This window comes from Lemur catta, chromosome 4, assembly GCF_020740605.2.
Source record: "Lemur catta isolate mLemCat1 chromosome 4, mLemCat1.pri, whole genome shotgun sequence".
NCBI lineage: Eukaryota > Metazoa > Chordata > Mammalia > Primates > Lemuridae > Lemur > Lemur catta.
Window position 1 is genome coordinate 28,353,852 of NC_059131.1, and position 15,944 is coordinate 28,369,795.

The 15,944-nt window shown below is 42.9% G+C and overlaps 1 protein-coding gene across 1 annotated transcript in view; it reads left to right on the plus strand.

Annotated features, from left to right (window-relative positions):
- The first annotated feature begins 509 nt into the window (after positions 1 to 509).
- Positions 510 to 15,944, plus strand: part of GALM (galactose mutarotase) — a 58,616-nt gene continuing 43,181 nt past the window's right edge. The window contains exons 1-2 of the mRNA XM_045549432.1: positions 510 to 955; positions 10,846 to 11,000. Of these exons, the coding sequence (XP_045405388.1) occupies positions 766 to 955; positions 10,846 to 11,000 (345 nt within the window). The 5' untranslated portion in view covers positions 510 to 765. The remainder of the gene's footprint in view (positions 956 to 10,845; positions 11,001 to 15,944) is intronic.

Here is a 15,944-nt window from a genome sequence, read left to right on the forward strand (position 1 = left end):
ACTAACCTAGGGAATATGAAAAATGGAGATTCCTGAGTCTCACCCTAGACTCCCAGAATCAGAAATTCCAGGGGGTAGGCCTAGGCAAATGTATTTCAAATGTTCTCAGATAATTCTGAGACACACTAAAGCCAAACAATTATTTGATGACCTCAGTGTCTTTCCTCTCCCAACTGTATATACTTAAAGATTTCTTTCCACTTGTGCAAAAGGTACAGTACCTGGCATTTATAGGGGCCTCAGTAAATATTTGTTCCCTGAACCCCTTCTTAAAGGAACTTTGGATTTCTTTTTTTTTTTTCTTTTCTTTTTTTTTTTTTTTATTTCAGCTCATCATGGGGGTACATAAGTTTAGGTGGAACTTTGGATTTCAAGAGCAAGAGAGGGATAGATACCCAAGGTAGAAGGGGATAGAACATTGCAGACTCAGGATTCGGATTTAGAAAGACTACAGGCCCCAAAATGCAATTTCACCTCCCAAAGACTACCATTCCCAACATGCAGTGCAGCTGGGAGAGCAAAAGGGAAAAACTGCAAGCCTGGCAGGGCAGGAAAGTTTGCCTTCTTGTTACCCTCGGGCTAAGTAATAATTTATATAAGGCCCCCGGAGGATATTTTTTTTCAGGAGTGGCCCCTCCCTAAATCCAGGCAAGGAAAGGGAGGAGTCTGGCCGAATCACGCCCCTTCTCCAGTAAACTTGGGTCCCTGCTAGCTAAGCGGCTGGAGTTTGAAGAGCGGGAGTACCGCGCACTCCAAGCCTTCGCGATGGCGTCGGTGACGAGAGCCGTGTTTGGAGAGCTGCCCTCGGGGGCGGGTACGGTGGAGAAGTTCCAGCTGCATTCAGACCAGCTGAGAGTGGACGTCATCTCCTGGGGCTGCACGATCACAGCCCTGGAGGTCAAAGACAGGCAGGGGAGAGCCTCAGACGTGGTGCTCGGCTTTGCCGAGTTGGAAGGTGGGTTGACCTCTGCCCGGGCCGCACGCCCCGCGGATCGGTCGTGCTGCGCGCCCTGCGAGGAAGCGGGCAAAGTCCCCGAGCCTGGGCCGGTCTCACTCGGAGTGCGTGGATCTGGCTCACTCAGGCTTGTGTGGCCATCCAGTGTTTGGAAAAAACCATAACGAATGGAAATAGCTATAGGACTTGGCTTCTGATTATCCATTCAGGCTTTGCCTCAGTAAATGTAAAAATGTCAATTGAGGGTAAGATAAACTCCAGCGACCCTGGAGCGACGTTTGAACTGCCTGATCCTTTGAGAAAGCAGGACTGGGAAGAGGAAGCAAGAGGGGGTGTGGCTCCTAGCTCTTCCCTTGTGCCCTTTTTGTAGAAGGAAAATCAAAAACACACGTTGTCCACTTCCTTTTTCCTTAATTAGATTCTCTTTGAGGCCTGGTTGCCTCAGAAATGCTCCATGAAGTAAGCTCAGTGGAGGCCCAGCGCTCGCAACTGCTCAATAACCATAAAGTGAATAAAACGGAGAACCCAACTCAGTGCCTGGAAATGAGGTCTCCTACTAACTAGGATGGGCTTTCATCTCATGGGAATCCATGGGCAATTGGGAGTATGTATTAATTCATGCATTTGAAAACTCTGTTAATTCAGCCAACTCATTCCACAAGACAGACAAGGCCCCACTCTTCGTGGAGCTCCCGGTTTAGCTGGGGAGATAGGTTTTAACCCAATACTTGCATAAATAAATAATTACAATTGCAGTTTGATTGCAGCAAAGGAAAATGTACATTGTGCTATCTCTTGGCACTACCGTGTAAATAGATAGAAAATGAGGTCTGAAATAAAGTTGGCAGAGGGAAACTGAGAGTTAATGCCCTCTGTTCAGTGGTGGGGGTGTGTAAAAATTCCGCCTGAGAGGAGGTTTGAGGTTTTCCTTTTGGTGTGTCATTCTGTCTGTTTGGTTCTTTAGATGTGACACTTGGCTCATGGTTTGGGGTCAACAGAAAACTCTGAATTTTGTTTTTTCTCTTAAAAGTCTGAAATTTGCCCCCTGCTTCCTTAACAAAATTTATTGTAAGAATATTCCTGAGGATCCTGTTCTGTGCATCTGGTTGTCTTTACCTTGGAGCCTCTACAGCTTGGCTTCAAGAAGCAGAATTTCTGTGGTAACTTAAGGGAGTCTGTTACAGGAGACTTACCAGTAGGAAGGTTCAGGGATGTAGGGGGAAAACAGCTCCACTTCCCCTTCCTGTCTGCGACCCCTCCAACTTCTGGGGAAGACATCTTCAGAGTCAGAAGGCAAGAGGCTGGTAAAGGCTAAAGAGGACTCTTTAGAATCATTTTGCTGAGTCATCTCTCTCTGTTAGTAGCATAACCATCTTCTAAGTTTGAAACAGAATCACAAAGAGATTGATTCATACAAAAATCACTCAATGGAGTCAAAGGACAATTGGACATATGGCCTGGGATTCCAGAACAAGTTAACTTTTTTTTCTGAATTTTATTTTATTTCAGAGTATTACAGGGGTACAAATGTTTTGGTTACATAAATTTGCTTTTGTAACGTTTGAGTCAAAGTTATAAATGTGTCCATCATCCAGTTAGTGTGCATTGTACCTGCTAGGTGTGAATTTACTCATCCCCTCCTCTCCCCTCCAACCTGCTCGATTTCCAATGAGTTTTATTTCCATATGTGCACATAAGTGTTGTTTGATTAATTCCAGTTTAATGGGGAGCTTGTTAATGTGGTGCTTGTTTTTCCATTCTTGTGATACTTCACATAGAAGAATGGTCTCCAGTTCTATCCAGGTTAATACAAGAAGTATTAGTTCACCACTTTTTTATGGCTGAGTAGTACTCCATGGTATACATATACCACATTTTATTAATGCATTCATGTACTGATGGGCTCTTGGGTTGTTTCCACATCTTTGCAGTTGTGAATTGTGCTGCTATAAACATTCGGGTGCAGGAGTCTTTTTTTTTTTTTTTTTTTTGAGACAGTGTCTTACTCTGTTGCCTGGGCTAGAGTGCCGTGGCGTCAGCCTAGCTCACAGCAACCTCAAACTCCTGGGCTCAAGCAATCCTGCTGCCTCAGCCTCCTGAGTAGCTGGGACTACAGGCATGCGCCACCATGCCCGGCTAATTTTTTTCTATATATTTTTAGTTGTCCAGGTAATTTCTTTCTATTTTTAGTAGAGACGGGGTCTCGCTCTTGCTCAGGTTGGTCTCAAACTCCTGAGCTCAAACGATCCACCCGCCTTGGCCTCCCAGAGTGCTAGGATTACAGGCATGAGCCACCGCGCCCGGCCTTGGAGTCTTTTTTTATAAAATGTCCTTTTTTCCTTTGGGTAAATACCCAGCATTGGGATTGCTAAATCAAATGGTAGGTCTACTTTTAGTTCTTTGAGGTATCTCCATACTACTTTCCATAGAAGTTGTACTAGTTTGCAGTCCCACCAACAGTGTATAAGTGTTCCTATCTCTCCACATCCACACCAGCATTTGTTGTTTTGGGTTTTTTTGGTTTTTTTTTTGAGACAGAGTCTCGCTTTGTTTTCCAGGCTACAGTGAGTGCCGTGGGGTCAGCCTAGCTCACAGCAACCTCAAACTCCTGGGCTCAAGTGATCCTCCTGCCTCAGCCTCCCAAGTAGCTGGGACTACAGGCATGCGCCACCATGCCTGGCTAATTTTTTCTATAATTTTAATTCTTTGACTAATTTCTTTCTATTTTTAGTAGAGATGGGGTCTCGCTCTTGATCAGGCTAGTCTCAAACTCCTGAGCTCAAATGATCCACCCGCCTCAGCGTCCCAGAGTGCTAGGATTACAGGCATGACCCACCTCGCCCGGCCAACATTTTTAGTTCTGATGCAAGAGTCATGGACCTAAAAACACAAGGTGCCTTTAGCATTCATATGAAATGTAAGCCAAGATGACGTGGCACCCAGGAAGCACCAGTTTCTTGATGGTCGTAGAAGTACCATTTGTGTGAGGGCATTCACACTATTGTCTCTGTGACCCTTGCGGGAGTCTCAGTGAAAGAAAATGTTGAAGTCAATATAAAAATGTAGAAATGAATCTCTAAGTTTAATGTTTTGTTTGGGAATAAGGAATTGCAATTTTTGGCCGGGCACGGTGGCTCACGCCTTTTATCCTAGCACTCTGGGAGGCCGAGGCGGGAGGATCGCTTGAGGTCAGGAGTTCAAGACCAGCCTGAGCAAGAGCGAGACCCTGTCTCTACTAAAAAATAGAAAGAAATTAGCAGGTCAACTAAAAATATATAGAAAAAATTAGCCGGGCATGGTGGCACATGCCTGTAGTCCCAGCTACTGGGGAGGCTGAAGCAGTAGGATCGCTTAAGCCCAGGAGTTTGAGGTTGCTGTGAGCTAGGCTGACGCCACAGCACTCACTCTAGCCCAGGCAACAGAGTGAAACTGTCTCAAAAAAAAAAAAAAAGAATCGCAATTTGGGGCATACATGCAGATCAGGTGGTCTTTGGTGTGTCCAAGGAACAAAGAGAAAGTCGGAGTTTTTATTAAATAGAGAAATATTATGTATTTCTCTTTGAGAAAATTCATTGGCACTAATGAGTTTCCAGAGAGCTGTCAAGCTTTGATTAATGAGTGATGGTGGTGGGTAAATTAGTCTTAGAGTTACAGCAGGTTGTTTCAGCAGCTATTAAAACCGGTTTGAGGTTACAGCAGGTGGTTTCAGCAGCCAGGCTTGCAGAAAATTATTAATACATTCTTGGAACAATATTATGTATCCTTAGTGCTTTTTCCCCCTGGCTTCTCCACTCTATTTCAGTTGGCTATGACAAGAATGACCCAATTCCTATGATCAAGTTGCACAAAAGTATGACCCCCAAATGTTCTTAAAAGGGAGAAAAAACCATTAGCTCCCCTTAGATTACAATGATCCAGCTGACAAGTCATTGCCCTCCCTATTTTCAGTGTATCTTGAGAATGTTCAACAGCATTTCCATATCAGAATGCGGCTCAGGCTTCACAAAATGCCAGGTTGAATCAAAGCATTTAAAATACTCTTCTAGGTGCTGTATCAAGATGGACATTTTCATTCTCATGCTATAACTTGGGTAATTGGGTTATTTTAAAAGGAAAGCTATTTTCAAAAGAAGAAGTCGGGGGAAAATACCATTAGAATATAAAGTAATGCTTTCTAATATGTTCAGCCATCTTTGAGGTTATTGTAAGTGGACCCCAGTTCCTTGTTTTACAGCCCCGTCTTTCAGTTTTTTGTAGATTCTTTTAGTATTGCCAAAGGTAATAAGACTTCATGTATGTCATAGCAGGAAGCATAATTGTCTCAGTTAGAAAAGTATGAAATGGCATGTTGGGGCTCAGAAAACCATACCCTAAGTGAAAGCCTAAGAAGCAGCCTCAGAAGCAGAGTCTCTTTCTGCCCTTCGGCCCTACTGTCTCTTGCAGGTCCTTCTTCCCCAAGGCAAGCCATAGAAGCTAGAATCCCTCTTTCCTAAAGCTGGTCATAGAACCCCTTTTCTACAAAGCCAGCCATACATCCTAAAAATATTACTCTAACCTTTCCGTCTGCTTTCTGTGTAACAGCTGGCCATAAGGAAATTAAGACCCTCATTCTAGAGGTGTCCTGCCCCATACCCAGGAGGAAAGAATGCTGCTCAGTCTGTTAACATTAGATCTTCCCCCTTTTGTCCAGTCATATTTCTACACAGCTGTAGCGTACTCCATTGAGCGTAAAGATGGATTTTCTCTGTATCTTCGGGTCTTCGTTCTTCAGAATGTCTGCAATGTCCACATAAAACTATCATCAAATGCATTTGTTATGCTTTTCTCTTGTTAACCTGTCTTTGTTATAGGGGTGTTGGCTGTGTATCACCCTTTTTTCTCCCCCTATAGTGCTCTGCTACAACACGTTCATTTTAATGCATTAAAACCCATGTCAACAAGAAACTGGTAACAGTGGTTGTCCCTAAGAAAGGACCTTGGGTAGCTGGGGTGCAGGGAGTATGAAGGAGCCTTAATTTTCACTGTATATTCTTTTAAAATGTCTGAGAGTATAAGTATATTTAAATGAACTGAGGTTAATAATTTAAAGTAATAAGACTTGACAGAGTAAGGGGTTATCTTGACATTACCATGTCCCAAGAATTTTTGAGCCACGAGGAAGCGCTAAGCGTGGATAATTCCATGAGGCGCTGTCCTTTTGTAACTGCCAGGTTGGATGTGAACAATTTCCAATTTTCCAGATAGCTTATATAAACTGCTTGGAGGACAGCCATAACCAGAGGTCAGAATGGTTCAATTTCTCCCTGGGAAAATGAGATTTTTCTTCCATGGAATTCTAAAGAGGTAAATTATATGATCTTTTAGTTACAGCTGGGAAAAATCAGTAATGCCTCCTGTGAGTTTTTCTACCATTTTTTTTATTTAAAAATGTTAATTATCTGCATGTGCCACCTACAGTCATCATGACTTCTTTCAAAGCCTGTGATGAGAGTATTTGCTTATAAGCCACAGGTATAAACAACCTACCCATAAAATCAGTGAGACTCCTTCTCTTTCATTTTTCCCCAGTTACCCCCAGACACCCAGCTATTAGTGCCTTGAGAGCCATTATGGAAGAAATAAACTTAGTACCTTAGAAAACTTGGGTTCAGAAAAGGGAGTGAGGAAAAAGGGATCACATTAGAGGCTGCATTTTAATGTTGCAAATGCCCAAGAGTGCCCTTTTAGGAGCATTGAGGATTTCTGGTTTAAATCTCTGCTTTGTCCCTTAAAACTGTGTGACCTTGGACAAGTTATTTAACCTCCAGACCTATTTCCTCATCTTAAACAAATAAGGATTGTGATGATGAAATATGCTATGGCCTGTGATATGTATTTGACCATGTCTGACCACACATCTGGTATGTCCCTGATCAGAGTGAGCAATTAATCACTTTTGTCCTCTTTCTTTCCTTTGCTCCCAGATATTTTCCCTTGCACTACCAGACCTTTCTATTTCACTTTATTAACACTGCAAAAAGTGGCGCGGAGATTCATCTGGGACAGCCAGCTGCCATTAAAAATTTATGAAATATCTGAGATGATTCAAGTCCTTGCCACATTAATTGTTTTCCTCAGATAGGCAAAGGACAGTCATTCAGTGGGTGGAGGTTTTGAGTGAGAGTAGTGAGTAATTTTATTTCAGACTTAGCGCACTCTGGCTAAGGTTTGGGCTGCCCGAGGTAAGTGTCATAGTTGGGGTCCTTGGGATGTTAGGGGAGTGGATAAGGCCATATCCCATGGTTAAACATACATTAATTTATTTTGGCCACTGCGTTGGCCAGAAAAATGGGGCGATTTTTTCCCATACTGTCTGCCACCTCAGCAATTGACTTGATCAAATCAGCACTCATGGCTCGACCTAGGAACTTTGAATGTTTCCATGCAAAACAGTAGTTTCTGCATTTCAAAACAGCTTTTTAGTCATGCCCTATACAGAATTTGAGGATTGTCACTTTTTGTAATCCTGATTTGATGTGAGAGCTTAGTAACATAGGAAGATAGTATAAAATTCATTTGTTCTGAAGGGTTTTTCAGACAGTTGGGAATAGTGGTTTCTGCTGTCCTTAGGGTTTAATCCTTTTTTTTTTTTTGAGACAGTCTCACTCTGTTGCCCAGGCTATAGTGCCTTGGTGTCAGCCTAGCTCACAGCAACCTCAAACTCCTGGGCTCAAGCAATCCTCCTGCCTCAGTTTCCCGAGTAACTGAGACTACAGGCGTGTGCCACCATGCCCGGCTAATTTTTTCTATATATACTTTTAGTTGTCCATATAATTTCTTTCTATTTTAATAGTAGAGACAGGGTCTCGCTCTTGCTCAGGCTGGTCTCGAACCCCTGAGCTCAAACAATCTGCCCGCCTTGGCCTCCCAGAGTGCTAGGATTACAGGCGTGAGCCACCACGCCTGGCCTGGGTTTAATCCTTAAAAACTATTCCTCCAAATCAAGGAATGGGCAAGTGCTTCTTATCTTCATGGGCTGGTTGACTGTTGCCAGGAAGCAGTGGCATCTAAGAGAATTCTTGTAAGTCCACGAGCCGTGCTGTTGGGTTTGTGGTTGTCTCCACACTTAGTATGTCTCTGGCAGAGAGAGGGGGCGTTCTGTGTATATTTGTTGAATGAATCAAGGTAGGACTCAAAAATCACTACAGTCAAACTGTTTTTTAGACAAAAATTCTGCTTTTAAGTACATTTTTGAGCTTCTGAAAAGCAGATGAAGCAAAACCAAGAAATGGTTGTTTGGCCCTTTGGGGCTTCTTGTGGTTAACCAGTGTAAGGGGTTTTAAGGTTATAGTTTCAGAAAGAGAGGAGGCTGGGGAGAGGTGGAAACAGCTGAGGAATCAGCCCAGCCCATGCCTAGGGCTGGTGGTAAGGTCAATCAGCCCGAAAACCTTGTACTTTCCAAATAATGTGACACTTAAGAACATGGACTCAGAAGCCAGTCTGGGTTCAAACACTAGTTCTGCCACTAATTAGCTGTGTATCTGGGAGCAAGTTACTTAACTTTTCTGTCCCCAGTTTCCACATCTGTAAAATGGGGTAATAACAGTGTCTCCCTCATAGAAGTATTCTGAGGATGAAATGAGTTAAGTATCAAGCACTTAGAAAGTGGCTGGGACTTAGAAAGTACTCAGTAAGTGTTAGCTATTATGATAGTCCATGGGCAGGACTTTGAGACACCTGCAGATTAGCAAGGAAGTGAACCAGGAAAGGCATAGAAAAGAATGATTAATGTTTAACTTGTGCCCTGCTAGTTGAGTAATGGAAACCTGTGACCTGTGAGTGGCCTAATCAGTTCAGGGTCTGTGTCCTGAGAGCCCCTCCAGCTGTGGCAAAATAGTTCATATGCTTGAATTGCATCCTCTGCTGATCTGAAGTAGACGTGACAGATACAGAGTACCACAGAGAAGGGGAATGGAATTTCAAGGGCATCTGAGTAAAAAATAGAGCAGAAGGTAATCTTGGTGATAATACAGAAAACACATAATCTCCAAACCTTCATCTTTTCCATTGTAAACTAACCACAGAGAAACTTAAAGAGAAGGAAAGTACTGTAATATGCCCCCACACAAAGTTTTAGGTGCAAGGCCACTACCTTGCTTTTCATAGCTCCCTGCCCCTGGAAAAGCCCAACAACAGTTTATGTTCATCATTATACCATGTAGCCATCAAAAGGATTATGGTAGATATATATGAAATAGCATGGAAAGAGCTTACGATATTTGATAAATGAAAAATTACAAAACAATGTGTGATTCTGGTACAGTTCTCTTTATATAGAATTTGTATTTGTATATATACTTATATGTAGTTAATTCAGAGAAAAAAATGAAGTGTACATGCCAAACTGTTAGCTGTGGTAACCATTGGGAAGGAAGGGAGTTGAAAGGGGAAGGAGTGCTTTCATGTTTTTTTGTTTTTTTTTTTTTGAGACAGAGTCTCGCTCTGCTGCCAGGCTAGAGTGAGTGCCGTGGCGTCAGCCTAGCTCACAGCAACCTCAAACTCCTGGGCTTAAGTGATCCTACTGCCTCAGCCTCCCAAGTAGCTGGGACTACAGGCATGCACCACCATGCCTGGCTAATTTTTTGTATATATATTTTTAGTTGGCCAGATGATTTCTTTCTATTTTTAGTAGAGACGGGGTCTCACTCTTGCTCAGGCTGGTCTCAAACTCCTGACCTCGAGCAATCCTCCCGCCTTGGCCTCCCAGAGTGCTAGGATTACAGGCGTGAGCCACCTCGCCCGGCTGTCATGTTTTGTTCTGTATTAAGATTGCCAGATTCCACAAATAAAAGTACAGGATGCCCAGTTAAATGTGAGTTTCAGAAAAACAACTTATACTTTTAAAGTATAAGTATGTCCCATATATAATGATACTATGAACATACTTATGCTAAAAAATTATTCATTGTTTATCTGAAATTCACATTTAATGGAGGGAGCATCCTATAGTTCCTCTGGCAAGCCTACTCTGTATCCTTCTGTACTATTTAACTCTCTTTAAAGGATATTTCCATATATTAATACTAACTGTGATTTCTTAAAAATAAAAAGAGAAAGAAGAATAAGATAGTTTCCTTTCAAGACTACACAAAAGTATACTTTTCTGTTAAGAAAATTGATTGGCCTAGAAAAAAGCAGATTACAAAGCAGCATTATACAGTAATCCCCCCTTACCCATGATTTCAGTTTCCGAGGTTTCAATTACCCAAGGTCAACTGCAATCTGAAAATAGGTATGTTATAATAAGATATTCTGAGAGAGAGAGACCACGTTCACATAACTTCTATTGCAGTATATTGTTATAATTGTTCTATTTTATTATGAGTTATTGTTATTAATCTCTCATGTGCCTAATTTAGAGATTAAACTTTATCATAAGTATGTGTGGATTGGAAAAGACATACATACATAGGGTTCAGAACTATCCACAATTTCAGGCATTCACTGGGGGTCTTGGAACATATCCCCCTGAGATAAGCGGGGACTGCTGTACTAAGACCCTAGTTTTATAAGTAGGAAAAAAAGCGTGCATGCATGCATTTAAAGACAGAAGGATAGATGTGCATGAGAATATTAACAGTGGATCTCTCTACTGATGAGATTAAGGAGGATTTAAGTTTTTTTCTTTGTGTTTTATGAGGTTCTTTAACATTTTTTATAATGAACATGAGTTACTTTTGGAAAAGGAAAAGGCCTTGTGTAAAACATGCCATCTTCTGTGCTTCTGTGAGGACATCAAAAAGCCCAAGTTGTTGCTGGGTGCAGCTTCCCTCAGAAGAAAGGAGTGAAGCAGCGTGTGCCTCGCCTTCAGCTTGAAGTTCTAAAAGCACTGTCATCTCGTGTTCTTTCAGGGTATCTCCAAAAGCAGCCCTACTTTGGAGCAGTGGTTGGAAGGGTGGCCAACCGAATCGCCAAAGGAACGTTCAAGATCGATGGGAGGGAGTATCACCTGGCCATTAACAAGGAGCCCAACAGTCTACATGGAGGAGTCAGAGGGTTTGATAAGGTCAGTTGGGACATGTGACCAAGTTCCTTCTTGGCTCACTTCGAGAAGTACCCTTAGGCGTACCTCCTGTTTGCCAGGCACCATCCTAGGCCCTTGAGCACATGTGTGGTCAAGATATAGGAAAGAGGCTGCTCCCGTGCCTCAGGGGAGCGGTGCAGTGGCCATGTGCCAAGATCCATCCTTCCCTAGCACATCTGCTGTGACAGGTGGGGGAGCCCCAAGTGAAAGGATGACAGCCCTTGACTTAGGAAAGACAAGGAACAACTTTCTCACAGTGTTGGGATCAGGGGGTTACGTTGAAGAGACATGGATTAATAATAATCCCTACCACATATTGAACAAGGCATTCGCCTATATTATCTCTTACCTCTACCAGAACCATGTATTATCATCAGATGGGGAAATTGAGGCTCTAAAAGGCCACATGACTCCTAAGTGGGACAACCAGGTGTGCTTGGCCCAAGGCCCTTCAGGGCCACATGGGTGCCCCAATCCTGTCGATAAGCCCCTCCCTCTGTGCCGTGGCACCGCACCCAGGCCTGTCCTTCTGCTGAAGTGCCTCGTGCCTCGAAATTACCTCAGGTTCTCTCCAGTTCTTCCTTTCCACATAAAAACCCATTCCCCGAGTGAATCCCTGGAAAACAGAGTCAGGAAAGCAAACTGATCAAACAGCTTCTCCCTGAGGTGGGAATGCCTGGCCTTCCGCTTCCTGGCCCCATGTGGGAGACTGTGGGTTAATCCCAATGATTGTTCTCTTACTAGTTTCAGGCTGTGAGGGAGAAAATTTTGGTAGTTCACTTTCCTTTAAATTATGCCACCCAGTTTACTTGGCAGAGAAATGGCATGCCTATAGTCCCAGCTACTTAGGGAGCCTGAAGTGGGAGGATCACTTGAACCCAGGAGTTTGAGGCCAGCATGGACAACAAAACAAGACCCCCCCTCCCAATTTCTAGGAAAAAAAAAAAAAAAAAACAAGCCAGGCTCAGTGGCTCATGCCTGTAATCCCAGCACTTTTGGAAGCCAAGCTGGGAGGATTGCTTGAGATCAAGAGTTCAAGTCCAATCTGGGCAACATAGCAAGACTCCACCTCTACAAAAAAATTTTTTAAATAGCCAGGTGTGGTGGTGTGAACCTGTAGTCCCAGCTACATGGGAGGCTGAGGCAGGAGGATCACTTGAGCCCAGGAGTTCCAGGCTACAGTAAGCGATGATTGTGCCGCTGCATTCCAGCCTAAGCGATAGAACAAGACCCTGTCTCTTAAAAAAAGAGAAGGAGAGAGATAAGAGCCAGAGAAGACAGGACCATGTATGGCAGCCAGTGGCCACAATTTCTTCTTTTCTGCCCCTGACCGCCACCTGTCCTGTTGAAGGAAGCTGGTTGCTCTGGTTTCCCTTTCCCCATGAGCTTCCTGTCTGTGATCTAGAACCAGACTGCCCCATTGGTTCCCCTTTCCTTGGTGATGGGACTCCTCATGCCAGGGAGAGTATAAAGGCAGAGGGTGGCATCTGCTTTGCCAGTATTAGGGTTGAGAGTCTCTAGAACGTTCTGGGTCCATGGGCAAACCCCATTAGCAGAAGTAAGGCCCAGCTTGGTTTTGGACAGGGATTTTTATAGAAGCCTTAGAACAGCACCTTGTTCTAGCTTGTTCCTGTTCTCTCTGCTCACTGTGGTATTTTCTGTGGTGTTGCTTAACATGTAATCCCTTTATGAACACAGCAAAGCTGTGAGTAAATATGTCCTTCAATGCGGTGTGCTACTGAGCCTCTTCTGTGGACCAGGGGACTCCTGAGGCCCACAGTATAGGGAGGGAGACAGACCCTCACATAAATAACTGATATAGGTGAGCTGTAACAAGTGCCGTAACATAGATGCTAACAGTGCACTGCAGGAACTGGGTGTGAACAAATGAATAGCAACTGAGGAGGTAGGGTTTGAATCACCCTAAAGAACGGATAGCATTTCATTCGATATGGGGAAATTGGAGAGAATGGCTGTGCAATGGAACAGCCCACAGAGGAGTGCAGAAAGACTCTGAACATTTTTATGAAGCCACTGAAAGTTTTTGAGCAGTAGCTTTTGATCTAGTGACATGAACCTTATCAGATGAACTTTATTTTACATTGTGTTGGATCTCAACAAGTACTGAATAACTGTTGGCTTAGAGGTATGTGTTTTTCTATTTATACCAACACGTTTTTTAAAAAGACAGAAGTTGAATAACCTGACAGGATTAGAAATGATATAAGAAGGCTTAGAGGTGCAAGATTTCTGGAAATTTGGAAACTACAGTGTCAGGGAAATCCTTCTGTGAATAGGAATTGTATTTAACCAATAATACTGGTTTACATAAAATTCTTTCCATTGTGTTCTTTTTTTTTTTTTTTTTTTTTGAGACAGAGTCTCACTTTGTTGCCTGGGCTAGAGGGCCGTGGCGTCAGCCTAGCTCACAGCAACCTCAAACTCCTGGGCTCAAGCCATCCTCCTGCCTCAGCCTTCCGAGTAGCTGGGACTACAGGCATGTGCCACCATGTCTGGCTAATTTTTTCTCTATATATATTTTTTAGCTGTCCAAATCATTTCTTTCTAGTTTTAGTAGAGACGAGGGTCTCGCTCAGGCTGGTCTCGAACTCCTGACCTCGAGCGATCCTCCCGCCTTGGCCTCGCAGAGTGCTAGGATTACAGGCGTGAGCCACTGCACCCGGCCTCCATTGTTTTCTTTCTCTAAGAAAGAAAAACTAGGTAGCAAGTTAAGAATATTTTATTTCAAATATTTAATTCCTAAATTTTTCCATTTGGGATATTCTTTTTTTCTTTTTTCTTTTTTTTTTTTTTAGGCAAGTATGAAAATGAGTTTTATTGAGAGAAAGATAGACTTATAGGCAAGAGCAAGATATAGTTTACAGAGCATGGTACATATGCCACAGATGACGACCAGACCCATTGTCGCAGGAAACGACAGCCAAAGGAAGGACGCAAAGAGAGCACATTTTTTAATTATACATGTAACAGGCTTCATATTTTGAGTGTCTTGAAAGTTCAACATTTCTGGGAGATAATTAGGGTGTAAAATTAATTTTTTACTAAGCTCAGTGAATTTGCTTCAGGTACCAGCTGCTTTCACCGTAGGTGCGGACAGAGACCTCTGTTCCCGCTGGGCCCCCCTGCCCAGCAAATGCAAATGAGAGCCTGGCCCTGCCAGGAGTGGGTGGGCAGAGCCTGGGCTCATAGGCCATTCCTGTGGCCCACAGAGGTTATTATCTTTCAAGTCTATTTGGAACAGCAGAGTTTGGCCTGAGCTCTTCCGTTAAAAATGGAGATTTGAACAAACCTTCACTGAAACTAAGATGTGGAATAGTGTTCACAGCCAGACCTGAGTTTGAACACCAGCTCTGTCATAAATTACATGTGTGACTTTAAATAAGATTTTTTATTTTTCCCTTTAAACAATGGGCATGAAGTATGAACCTCCCCTCCTCTGGGATGTGGGAGGTAGACGTGGGCAAGTTAATTCCGTCTAACTCAATTTACTCATCTGTAAAACATTAGTTGGAGCCATATGAAATTGACAGTGTTCAACTGTTTTAACCCATGATGATCATTTCATTTGGTTGAACTAAATCCTTACCCTAGCAACATGATTTATGTAAAGCACCAGTGACCACTGAGCACTCAACAAGTTGGAAGTCTCATGTCTACAGTGGGGCCCTTCACTAGCTCCTTGAAGGAACTGAAAATCTCTGGCCAACTCACCCTCTTATAGTGTAGGATAATGGGACAGGCACAGGCTTAGGACCAAGTCCACTGTCGTTTACTAGCTGTGTGGCCTGGAGCAAGCAGTTTATCCTTTCTGAGCCTCAGTTCTCTCATTATTCAATGACAGTAATGGTACCTACTTTAAGTCTGCTCTGAGACAGATGAGACAGTGCCTGTGAAGTTTCTAGCTAAGTGTCTTGGCTTATAATGGACACTCAGTAAATGTTGGTTTTCACTTCCCTGTAAGTATAATCTTAGGGCCTCTAGGACAAAGTTGAGAGCAACCGTTATGTTAATCTAAGATCCCATTTCCTGCTATGTTAATCTAAGATCCCATTTCCTATTTCCAAAAGCAAAAAGCTTTTATATATTTATTATTATTATCTTTTTTTTTTTTTTTTTTTTGAGACAGAGTCTTGCTGTGTTGCCCAGGCTAGAGTGCTGTGGCATCAGCCTAGCTCACAGCAACCTCAAACTCCTGGGCTTAAGTGATCTTCCTTCCTCAGCCTCCGGAGTAGCCGGGACAACAGGCATGCGCCACCATGCCTGGCTAATTTTTCTATTTTTGGTAGAGACAAGGTCTTGCTCTTGCTCAGGCTCGTCTTGAACTCCTGACCTCAAGGGATCCTCCCACCTTGGCCTCCAGAGTGCTAGGTTTACAGGCATGAGCCACCATGCCCGGCCAAGCAAAAAGCTTTTTAAGGAAACTTTTCTTCATATTTTTCTTGCTATTCTTAGAATCATATTCTCTAGAACAAGAATAAATCTTCAAGATAATTTTTTCATCCCTTTTATTTTATGATTGATGCCCAAAGTCATACAATGGTTGTGACAAACCTGGGACAAACCAGGCCCCAAAATCAGGAGTTCTGATTTTGTAGGCTTAAACTCTTCCTAATGGAAAAATGCCTTTTTTATTTTGAACTCTGCTTGGGAAACAAAGAACTGTGGAGTGTTTTAAATAAATATTTGTATATAGGACCCACAAGAGAGAGGGGCTGGTTTATTAAAGTTACCTCTAGAAGCACCCAGCTAGCTCAGTCGGTAGAGCATGAGACTCTTAAAGTTACCTCTAAATACTATTAGCAGATATTGCTATATGACATTTAGCAGATTGAGGCTGTAAGATAAAAAAATTGAAGAAAAATAATCAAAGAAGGGGAAGAAGAAAACACTGTAGACACATCTATA